The sequence below is a fragment of the Rutidosis leptorrhynchoides genome, chromosome 9, assembly GCF_046630445.1.
Source record: "Rutidosis leptorrhynchoides isolate AG116_Rl617_1_P2 chromosome 9, CSIRO_AGI_Rlap_v1, whole genome shotgun sequence".
NCBI classification, from domain to species: Eukaryota; Viridiplantae; Streptophyta; class Magnoliopsida; order Asterales; family Asteraceae; genus Rutidosis; species Rutidosis leptorrhynchoides.
Genome location: NC_092341.1, coordinates 338101052 through 338113758, shown reverse-complemented (window position 1 = coordinate 338113758; position 12707 = coordinate 338101052). Strand labels below are relative to the sequence as shown.

At 34.1% G+C, this 12707-nt stretch overlaps 1 protein-coding gene across 1 annotated transcript; it reads left to right on the top strand.

The window, feature by feature from the left end:
• Positions 1-1141: 1141 nt before the first annotated feature.
• On the top strand, positions 1142-5224 carry LOC139869096 (uncharacterized). The gene is made up of 6 exons (XM_071857421.1): positions 1142-1736; positions 1830-2719; positions 3404-3487; positions 3599-3799; positions 4022-4549; positions 5039-5224. Exons 1-6 carry the CDS (start codon positions 1142-1144, stop codon positions 5222-5224), a joined length of 2484 nt encoding a protein of 827 aa, XP_071713522.1.
• The last annotated feature ends 7483 nt before the right edge of the window (positions 5225-12707 follow it).

The following is a 12707-nucleotide window of genomic DNA, read 5'->3' as shown; positions in this document are numbered from 1 at the left end:
AATAATATATAAGCTTGTTCGAATACGATTATACATTTTAATATATATACAAATGATATAGGTTCGTGAATCCGAGGCCAACCCTGCATTGTTCAATGTCGTCATATGTATTTTTACTACAAAATACAATACTGTGAGTTTCATTTACCTTTTTACCCTTTATATTTTTGGGCTGAGAATACATGCGCAACTTTTATAACTGTTTTACGAAATAGACACAAGTAATCGAAATTACGTTCTATGGTTGAATGATCGAAACTGAATATGCCCCTTTTTATTAAGTCTGGTAATCTAAGAATTAGGGGACAGACACCCTAATTGACGCGAACTCTAAAGATAGATCTATCGGGCCCAACAAGCCCCATCCAAAGTACCGGATGCTTTAGTACTTCGAAATTTATATCATGTCCGAAGGAGGATCCCGGAATGATGGGGATATTCTATATGCATATTGTTAATGTCGGTTACCAGGTGTTCAATCCATATGAATGATATTTTGTCTCTATGCATGGGACGTATGTTTATGAGAAATGGAAATATGAAATCTTGTGGTTTATTAAAATTATGAAATGATTATTTATGTTAAACTAATGAACTCACCAACCTTTTGGTTGACACTTGAAAGCATGTTTATTCTCAGGTGTGAAAGAAACCTTCCGCTGTGCATCTTGCTCATTTTAAGGACAATACTTGGAGTCGATCATCGCTCTGGAATCAAAGGTTGATGGCTTCGTCCGGATGGATTAGGACGGGTCCTTTCACTATGGAAGCGATGCGTTTATCAGACTTGCAAATGTTCGCTCAAGATCGCCAATGGAGATCTTAGATTGCTTTGGAAGATTGTAGTGATCCCTACTAGTGTTGTATGACATTAGTAAATTTTGACTATCTATCACCTAATCAGATATATATATAGGAATAGTAGTAGTGACTTAACTTGTACTAGCAAATTATCTAAGTGAACTGTAATGGGTAGATATTACCCAAGTTTTGTAATTATAAAATGCTAATGGAAAAGGCTTTTATTATTATGAAGTTTAGTTCATTTCCTTAATTGTGCCATTATGTACAATCATTACTATTTATTTTGTATATATTACTTTAAGTAATTGATGGTCTCTTTTAATTATCATGAAGGATAATGCAAATACGAAGGACTTTTACTGACGCTCAACTTGACGAGATGATTAGTCAAAGGGTTAATGAAGCTTTGGCCGTTGCTGAGGCACAGAGAGTGCAAGCTAATGCGAGTCAAGCTGGAGGTTCAAGTGGAAATAATGCTCCACAAGGATGTACCTACAAGGAGTTCTCCAACTGCAAACCTCAAACTTTCACTGGAATAGAAGGACCGGTTGGTTTGATGAGGTGGTTTGAGAGGCTCGAGTCAGTATTTCGAATAAGCAACTATGCAAATACGGATAGAGTAAAGTTTACTACTTGTACTCTTCAAGATGGTGCCCTGACATGGTGGAACAATTATGCTCAGCCTGCAGGATTGGACGTGTCGTATGCAATACCATGGGAAGAATTCAAACAAGTGATGATCAGCGAGTATTGTCCAAGAAACAAAATTCAGAAACTAGAAATGGAATTGTGGAATTTGAAAATTCAGGGGAATGACATTACGAGATATACAAAACGATTCCTAGAACTTGCCCTATTGTGTCCGGAGTTAGTCACTACTGAAGCAAAGAAGATCGAAAGGTATGTGTGGGGACTCTCGAAAGAAATCCAAGGTAATGTAACGTCATCCAAACCAGAAACACTCCAAAGTGCTATTCGAATGGCACACAGCCTGATGGATTAGATTACACGTCATTAAAACCCAGAAGCAATAGCAGATACAAAAACTCAAGGCGGTAAGCGTAAGTGGAATGAGAACCAAGGAAATAGTTCTCACCAGAAGAAACAAGATACCACCAAGTTTGAGAATGCAAGTGCCAAGAAGAATTATAATGGCAAGAAACCTTATTGCAATCGATGTTATAAGCATCATTATGGAGCTTGTACTATTGTTTGTGATAGGTGCAAAAAGGTGAGGCATATGTCCAAAGATTGTAGAGTCAATCTCGCACAGCCAACTGGAAACAAACCTAAGACTTGTTATGGATGTGGAGAAGTGGGACACATGAAGAATCAGTGTCCGAATGCCATGAAGGATGGAAATGCAAAAGGTAGAGTATTTAATATCTCGGCAAAAGGAGCTCGTGAAGATCTTGATTTAGTCACGGGTACATTTCTTCTAAACAACTGCATTGCTTATGTACTATTTGATAGTGGTGCTGATAGAAGTTTTATTTCTAAGGACTTTAGTACCGTGATTAACATACCTCCAACTGCTTTAGACACTAAGTATATCATAGAATTGGCTAATGGCAAAACTTGGAAAGTAGATAAGATCTTTCGAGGTTGTGCTCTAACATTAGCTGATAAATTATTTGAAGTCGATCTTATGCCTGTTGAGTTAGGTAGTTTTGATGTTATTATTGGCATGGATTGGTTATCTAAGAACCATGCAGACATTGCTTGCGCGGATAAATCCATTCGTATTCCTCTCGCGAATGGTGAAACTTTGGTAGTTCAAGGAGAAAAGAGTGGAGCGAAACTCAACATCATTTCTTGCATGAAGACTCGAAAATATTTAAGGAAAGGATGTCAAGCCATCCTCGCGCACGTAAAGGAGATGGAGTCGGAGAAGAAGCGACTTGAGGATGTACAGGTAGTAAAGGATTTTCCTGGAGTTTTTCCTGAAGATTTACCTGGTCTCCCTCCGCATAGATAAGTTGAATTTCAAATCGACTTAATTCCGGGAGCTGCACATATTGCTCGACCACCATATCGATTAGCACCTTCAGAATTGCAAGAGTTATCGAACCAATTACAAGAACTGTTGGATAAGGGATTTATTCGACCTAGTTCATTGCCCTGGGGTGCTCCTATTTTGTTCGTAAAGAAGAAAGATGGATCTATGAGGATGTGCATAGATTATCGAGAGTTGAATAAATCGATGATTAAGAATCGGTATCCACTACCGAGGATCGATGATTTGTTTGATCAACTACAAGGATCTAGTGTATATTCGAAGATTGATTTGAGATATGGTTATCATCAGTTAAGGGTCAAGGAGGATGATATTCCTAAGACAGCTTTTAGGACGCGATATGGACATTACGAATTCTTAGTCATGTTATTTGGTTTGACTAATGCACCTGCGGTATTCATGGATCTCATGAACCGTGTGTGTAAACCGTATTTGGACAAGTTTGTTATTATATTCATCGACGATATTTTGATCTACTCTAAAAGTAAAGAAGAACATGAAGAACACTTGAAGATAATTCTTGGATTGCTAGAGAAAGAGCAATTATACGCCAAGTTTTCAAAGTGTGATTTTTGGTTGCAGTCGGTACAAATTTTGGGTCACGTGGTTAGTAGCCAAGGTATTCATGTTGATCCTGCCAAGATCGAGGCTATTGGCAACTGGGAAGTTCCTAAGACTCCAACTTAAGTGAGACAATTTTTAGGTCTTGCTGGATATTACCGAAGGTTTATCCAAGATTTTTCAAAGATTGCACGACCTTTAACTACGCTGACTCAGAAAGGAAAGAAGTTTGAATGGTTAAAGGAACAAGAGTCTGCATTTCAACAATTGAAGCACAAACTAACTACTGCACCCATATTATCTTTACCTGAGGGAAACGAAGATTTTGTGGTTTATTGTGACGCCTCGCGTCAAGGACTTGGGTGTGTTTTGATGCAGCGACAGAAGGTCATTGCTTATGCATCACGACAGCTGAAGGTGCACGAGCAGAACTATACAACTCATGATTTAGAATTGGGAGCTGTTGTCTTTGCCCTTAAAATGTGGAGACATTATTTGTATGGAACTAAATGCACTATATTTACAGATCACAAGAGTCTTCAGTATATTTTTGCTCAGAAACAATTAAATATGCGACAACGGCATTGGGTTGAATTGTTGAATGATTATGACTGCGAAATTCGTTATCATCCTGGGAAGACTAACGTGGTTGCCGATGCGTTGACCCGAAATGAAAAGATTAAACCTCTTCGAGTTAGAGCACTGAATATAACTATTCATGCAAATCTTGTTTCGCAAATCCGAGATGCTCAGTTAGAAGCTGTGAAAGAGGAACATTGGAAGGATGAGGCGATTAAAGGATTGATTAAGCAAATTGAAGTAAAGGGTGATGGGACCCGATACTTTACAGGACGTCTATGGGTACCAAAGTATGGTGAATTAAGAAAACTTGTGTTAGATGAAGCGCACAAGACGAGATACTCAATTCACCCTGAAACCGGGAAGATGTATCACGATATCAAGGAATTTTATTGGTGGCCTAACATGAAAGCTGACGTTGCCACTTATGTGAGCCAATGTCTGACTTGTGCGAAAGTCAAAGTGGAGAATCAAAAACCGCCAGGGTTGTTACAACAACCGGAAATCCCACAATGGAAATGGGAAAGAATAACCATAGACTTTATAACAAAGCTACCGAGAACCGTGAGTGGTTATGACACTATTTGGGTGATTGTCGATCGTCTCACTAAGTCTGCACATTTCCTACCTATGAAAGAGACGGATAGGATGGAGAAATTGGAACAATTATATTTAAAAGAAGTTATTTCAAGACACGGAGTGCCTGTCTCTATTATATCCGACCGTGACAGTCGATTCACGTCAAGATTTTGGCAATCTTTACAAGAAGCTCTAGGAACTCGTATGGACATGAGTACCGCCTACCATCCGCAAACTGACGGACAAAGTGAAAGGACCATCCAAACCCTAGAAGATATGCTACGAGCACGTGTTATTGATTTTGGTAATGGATGGGATAAATATCTACCATTAGCAGAATTTTCATATAACAACAGTTATCACGCGAGTATTAAAGCCGCTCCATTTGAAGCTCTCTATGGTAAAAAATGTAGATCACCTCTATGTTGAAGTCAAGTGGGTGACAGACAACTCACTGGTCCAGAAATCATACATGAGACTATAGAGAAAATCTTTCAGATTCAAGAGAGATTGAAGACTGCCATGAGCCGACAAAAGAGCTATGCTGATGTTCGAAGAAAATTCTTAGAATTTCAGATAGGAGATAAAGTCATGCTTAAGGTGTCTCCCAGGAAGGGTGTGATTCGATTTGGGAAGCGAGGAAAACTAAGCCCGAGATATGTTGGACCTTTCGAGATAATTTAAAGGATTGGTCCTGTGGCATATCGTTTGAAACTACCGCAAGAATTGAGTGGTATCCATGATACTTTTCATGTCTCAAACTTAAAGAAGTGTTTGTCCAATGATAGTCTCGTTATTCCGTTGGAAGAGATTCGTATAGACAATAAACTTCATTTTATCGAGGAACCAGCTGAGATCATGGATCGTGAAGTTAAGCGCTTGAAGCATAGTAGTATTCCGATTGTCAAATTTAGTTGGAATGCTCGTAGAGGACCGGAGTTTAATTGGGAACGGGAGGACCATATGCAGCGGAAGTATCCACATCTTTTCACTGATATCACACAAACGTCAGGTACAACCTAAAATTTCGAGACGAAATTTTCTTTAACGGGTGGGTACTATGATAATCCGTATTTTTCCGACTAGGTTTTCTTAACCTAACTTGAATGATTTAAGTTTCGACACGATAAGAAATTTGATGTCTTGAGTCTTTTACTCTTTTATAAATTTTATAGGTCTTTTTTTTTCATAAGCATTCATGAATCTATACCTTCATTTAAACTATAGCTCCTAATGTTACTACAAATAAAAGACTATGACAATTCATATATATATATATATATATATATATATATATATATATATATATATATATATATATATATATATATATATATATATATATATATATATATATATATATATAACTAAATTACCTTGATATTTTATAAGACTTGAAAAACTACACACTTATATATTTATGAAATTAAGTATATAACATTATCAAGTATTATTGATTAAGTAATCGTCCTTAATTCACCTAGTTACTAAACTACTATAACATTAATCATTAACTAAGTCTTAATCAAGATCATTAACACTTAAGTACATACTTACACTTAAACTATAATTAATATAGGACTAACTAACACTAATTAATCACATATAATCAAGTCTTATTTGCATGGAACATGTTATCACACTTGTCTAATTCATACATGAACTAGAGATTAGTCACCCTTTCTTTTTTCTTCCCCTCTAGCCACGTAAATCCCCACCATCATCATGAGAATTCCTTTTGTCTCTTAAAAGCTTACATATTATACTTAAACTTGTTATCTTGTCTTCATAATATTAGGCATTAGTGCATGAAACATTATAGAATACATAAATAAATTAGCAATCTAACTAGTCATCTTTCTTTTTATTCTCCTTAAGCCACGACATTTACCACCATCATTATAAGACCATTTGTTTTCTCTTAAAACTCACTTAATACAATTAATCATTTACTAAATCCTCTCAAAGTTACAGCCACTTTCTCTTATAGTTTTCATCATCTTTCATTAAGGTATTATGAAATGTCCCGTTCTTATTGATTAAAAACGTTCCATATTAATTGATTTCGTTGCGAGGTTTTGACCTCTATATGAGACGTTTTTCAAAGACTGCATTCATTTTAAAACAAACCATAACCTTTATTTCATCAATAAAGGTTTAAAAAGCTTTACGTAGATTATCAAATAATGATAATCTAAAATATCCGGTTTACACACGACCATTACATAATGGTTTACAATACAAATATGTTACAACAAAATAAGTTTCTTGAATGCAGTTTTTACACAATATCATACAAACATGGACTCCAAATCTCGTCCTTATTTAAGTATGCGACAGCGGAAGCTCTTAATAATCACCTGAGAATAAACATGCTTAAAACGTCAACAAAAATGTTGGTGAGTTATAGGTTTAACCTATATATATCAAATCATAATAATAGACCACAAGATTTCATATTTCAATACACATCCCATACATAGAGATAAAAGTCATTCATATGGTGAATACCTGGTAACCGACATTAACAAGATGCATATATAAGAATATCCCCATCATTCCGGGACACCCTTCGGATATGATATAAATTTCGAAGTACTAAAGCATCCGGTACTTTGGATGGGGCTTGTTGGGCCCGATAGATCGATCTTTAGGATTCGCGTCAATTAGGGTGTCTGTTCCCTAATTCTTAGATTACCAGACTTAATAAAAAGGGGCATATTCGATTTCGATAATTTAACCATAGAATGTAGTTTCACGTACTTGTGTCTATTTTGTAAATCATTTATAAAACCTGCATGTATTCTCATCCCAAAAATATTAGATTTTAAAAGTGGGACTATAACTCACTTTCACAGATTTTTACTTCGTCGGGAAGTAAGACTTGGCCACTGGTTGATTCACGAACCTATAACAATATATACATATATATCAAAGTATGTTTAAAATATATTTACAACATTTTTAATATATTTTGATGTTTTAAGTTTATTAAGTCAGCTGTCCTCGTTAGTAACCTACAACTAGTTGTTCACAATTAGATGTACAGAAATAAATCGATAAATATTATCTTGAATCAATCCACGACCCAGTGTATCACAGTATTGATCACAACTCAAACTATATATATTTTGGAATCAACCTCAACCCTGTATAGCTAACTCCAACATTCACATATAGAGTGTCTATGGTTGTTCCAAAATATATATAGATGTGTCGACATGATAGGTCGAAACATTGTATACGTGTCTTTGGTATCTCAAGATTACATAATATACAATACAAGTTGATTAAGTTATGGTTGGAATAGATTTGTTACCAATTTTCACGTAGCTAAAATGAGAAAAATTATCCAATCTTGTTTTACCCATAACTTCTTCATTTTAAATCCGTTTTGAGTGAATCAAATTGCTATGGTTTCATATTGAACTCTATTTTATGAATCTAAATAGAAAAAGTATAGGTTTATAGTCGAAAAAATAAGTTACAAGTCGTTTTTGTAAAGGTAGTCATTTCAGTCGAAAGAACGACGTCTAGATGACCATTTTAGAAAACATACTTCCACTTTGAGTTTAACCATAATTTTTGGATATAGTTTCATGTTCATAATAAAAATCGTTTTCTCAGAATAACAACTTTTAAATCAAAGTTTATCATAGTTTTTAATTAACTAACCCAAAACAGCCCGCGGTGTTACTACGACGGCGTAAATCCGGTTTTACGGTGTTTTTCGTGTTTCCAGGTTTTAAATCATTAAGTTAGCATATCATATAGATATAGAACATGTGTTTAGTTGATTTTAAAAGTCAAGTTAGAAGGATTAACTTTTGTTTGCGAACAAGTTTAGAATTAACTAAACTATGTTCTAGTGATTACAAGTTTAAACCTTCGAATAAGATAGCTTTATATGTATGAATCGAATGATGTTATGAACATAATTACTACCTTAAGTTCCTTGGATAAACCTACTGGAAAAGAGAAAAATGGATCTAGCTTCAACGGATCCTTGGATGGCTCGAAGTTCTTGAAGCAGAATCATGACACGAAAACAAGTTCAAGTAAGATCATCACTTGAAATAAGATTGTTATAGTTATAGAAATTGAACCAAAGTTTGAATATGATTATTACCTTGTATTAGAATGATAACCTACTGTAAGAAACAAAGATTTCTTGAGGTTGGATGATCACCTTACAAGATTGGAAGTGAGCTAGCAAACTTGAAAGTATTCTTGATTTTATGTAACTAGAACTTGTAAAATATATGAAGAACACTTAGAACTTGAAGATAGAACTTGAGAGAGAATAATTAGATGAAGAAAATTGAAGAATGAAAGTGTTTGTAGGTATTTTTGGTCGTTGGTGTATGGATTAGATATAAAGGATATGTAATTTTGTTTTCATGTAAATAAGTCATGAATGATTACTCATATTTTTGTAATTTTATGAGATATTTCATGCTAGTTGCCAAATGATGGTTCCCACATGTGTTAGGTGACTCACATGGGCTGCTAAGAGCTGATCATTGGAGTGTATATACCAATAGTACATATATCTAAAAGTTGTGTATTGTACGAGTACGAATACGGGTGCATACGAGTAGAATTGTTGATGAAACTGAACGAGGATGTAATTGTAAGCATTTTTGTTAAGTAGAAGTATTTTGATAAGTGTCTTGAAGTCTTTCAAAATTGTATGAATACATATTAAAACACTACATGTATATACATTTTAACTGAGTCGTTAAGTCATCGTTAGTCGTTACATGTAAATGTTGTTTTGAAACCTTTAGGTTAACGATCTTGTTGAATGTTGTTAACCCATTGTTTATTATAACAAATGAGATGTTAAATTATTATATTATCATGATATTATGATATATAATATATCTTAGTATGATGTATATACAGTTAAATGTCGTTACAACGATAGTCGTTACATATATGTCTCGTTTCAAAATCATTAAGTTAGTAGTCTTATTTTTACATATGTATTTCATTGTTAATACACTTAATAATATATTTACTTATCATTTAACATAATTAACCAAGTGTATCAATATCTTAATATGATTCATATGTACCTAGTAAGACGTTGTTATAACGATAATCGTTATATATATCGTTTTCGAGTTTCTTAAATTAATAGTCTCATTTTTATGTATATAACTCATTGTTAAAATACCTAATGAGATACATACTTATAATAAAAACATGTTAACTATATATATAACCATATATATTTCATTGTATAGTTTTTACAAGTTTTAACGTTCGTGAATCACCGGTCAACTTGGGTGGTCAATTGTCTATATGAAACATATTTCAATTAATCAAGTCTTAACAAGTTTGATTGCTTAACATGTTGGAAACATTTAATCATGTAAATATCAATCTCAATTAATATATATAAACATGGAAAAGTTCGGGTCACTACATATTACTTCCATAAACATTTCTCTTATGTATTACAAGGTCTCTTTCAAGAAGAAAAGGGTGTAAAAGCTTAATCTAGAGTGTTTAAACACTCAATGATGATTACATGACTAGCCCTAATCTTGATCATAAGTGACTAAAAAAATTATGTTAGATAACTTTAATATATGTTATCTTAAAGATTTGAACACTTGAAACTAAAAAGGAATGGCTAAAACACATAAACACATTATTGTTTGAATCTGTCCAAAACAGCCTGTCACAACATCACGACTTAAACACATACTTAGACTTTGATTCTGGACTTATAACTTTTACCACGTGATATTATATATGTTTGAGACTTCCAGTAAATTTTTCAAAATTTTCTGAAAAGAAAAAGTTATTTTTAAATTTTATTTTCTCACTGCAGGTCAGTTTTTAATCAACTCTGACCTATGTTCAAATAATTAAGTATAAGCCTAAAACTAAAATGTTTATGGAAATATATGTTTTTATTCTGTAAATGGGACATAAAAAAAGAGTCATTCACAAGTTGAACCACCTAAAGTCATGTAGTAATCATTGAGATATGGTTATTTCAAATTGATACATGATTTTGTTGTAGTTAAATATTAGTCAAGAATACCATCTTTAAAAATAGGTTAGAGAAGACCTGGACACAAATCCATTTAAACATATGTTACTTTACATCTTTTAAACATTCTGTAAAAGTCCCAAGTCAAACAAATATGTTTTGCTATTTTTAAGCTTGCTCGTAAACTCAAAAGTCTCAAACTGGACAGTTTTGCGCACCTGTAAGAGAACACGATTTTGACCAAATTTTACTTCGAATATTGAACTCAAATGTACATGGTTGGAAAGATAACTCAAAAATCTATCCATCGATGGCAATTTCGTAGTAAATGGATGTGAAGTTTGGGAGGTACACTCGTGGAAGTTTGTTGGTCTAAATTAGAAAACCTGAAAAACTCTAAGCTAGTGAACTAAGTAATAAATGAAACCATAAACCGAAACGAACATGTAAAACTTACCAAATCAAATGATGAACTTAATTATAAATATAGTATAACCTCTGACCTAAATTATTTGTCTAGGTCCTTGAACTCGGAGTTGTTTGATCACTAATACCGCAACCGAATCACCTACCGTTAAGCATACCATCGTGAGTATCATAGTCCCATTTTACTTGCTTTTAGAAAACTTATTATTTTGGGATGAGAAACATGCTTCTTTTATGTTTTACATTATGGACATAAGTGCTTAAAACTATATTCTATTGTGTTGAGTTTATGACTTAGCTTAAACCCCGATTCTGATATCGTTAATTACTTGTTTATGGTAAACGCGAATAATGTGGATAGATCTATTTGAGGGTGACTCCTCACATCCGGCATAGTCTTCAGGCTAGCGGATGCATAACCTTCGACTTTGTAGCTCTAGCTAAGTGAGACTACATGATTTCGGGTTCTTGATTGTTAAGTTCGATATCGGGAGCTCATGTTTATATAGAATATATTTACAACTGTTTGTACTTGAAAATCTTATGGTCCATACAATTATATAATTAAACCTATGATCTCACCAACATTATTGTTGACCTTTTTAAGCATGTGTTTTCTCAGGTCCATAAGCAGGAGTCCGCATACTTTCAGGTTGGCTTTTGGGATGTCGTCAGGATGTCGGGATGTCTTTTAAAAATAAATCATCATGAACTATGTTTAAGTGTGTACTTTGTTATATTTTGGTTGTAATTGTTGTACTTTACTTTTAAGCCCCGACATGTAACTCAAAACTTGTACTTGTATGTTGAAATAAAAACGTTTCCGCTGTCATCTTTAGAAATCGTTAACTATAACTGGGACACCTATCACGTCACATTTCGGGATTGAAATGGGGTCGTGACAGATATGGACTTCGTCCAGATGGATTAGGACTGGTTATGAAAAATTTGAACTAGTTGCGAGTTCCATCTTGTATGGTTAGATAAAGGGTTTTCGATATGAAATGATTTTTGGATATCGGATGATATTCTAATTACATAGAATACTTACATATAGTACAGAAAATCCCGTAGATTACGAAGAAAATTTCGAAAGCTGTCAGGCAATGGTAACAGTAACAGATACGCTAAGATATGAATTAGCAGCTATGCTAAGATATGAATTTTGTCTATACACTATCTATGCAATAGAGGCAGTAAGACATGTCTAGACTTTAAGGATGATAAGAAAATAATTTTCGACACGAAATGATAAGCAAAACTTTTGACATGCAGACACGGTCGAAGTCCAGACCCACTAATGCATCTAAACAACTATCAGTTAGACACACTAATGCAAGACCTGGTTCACTAAGACCACCGCTCTGATACCAACTGAAAGGACCAGTCCTAATCCATCTGGACGAATACATTACATTTGGTTACATCGCGAGGTACTTGACCTCTATATGATACATTTTACAAACATTGCATTCGTTTTTAAAAGACAAACTTTCATTTCATCGAAAGTTGACGGCATGCATACCACTTCATAATATGTTCACTATAATTGACTTAGTAATACTCTTGATGAACTCAACGACTCAAATGCAACGTCTTTTGAATTATGTCATGAATGAATCCAAGTAATATCTCTAGAATGAGCAAATGCACAACGAAATATTTCTTTCATACCTGAGAATAAATATGCTTTAAAGTGTCAACCAAAAGGTTGGTGAGTTCATTAGTTTA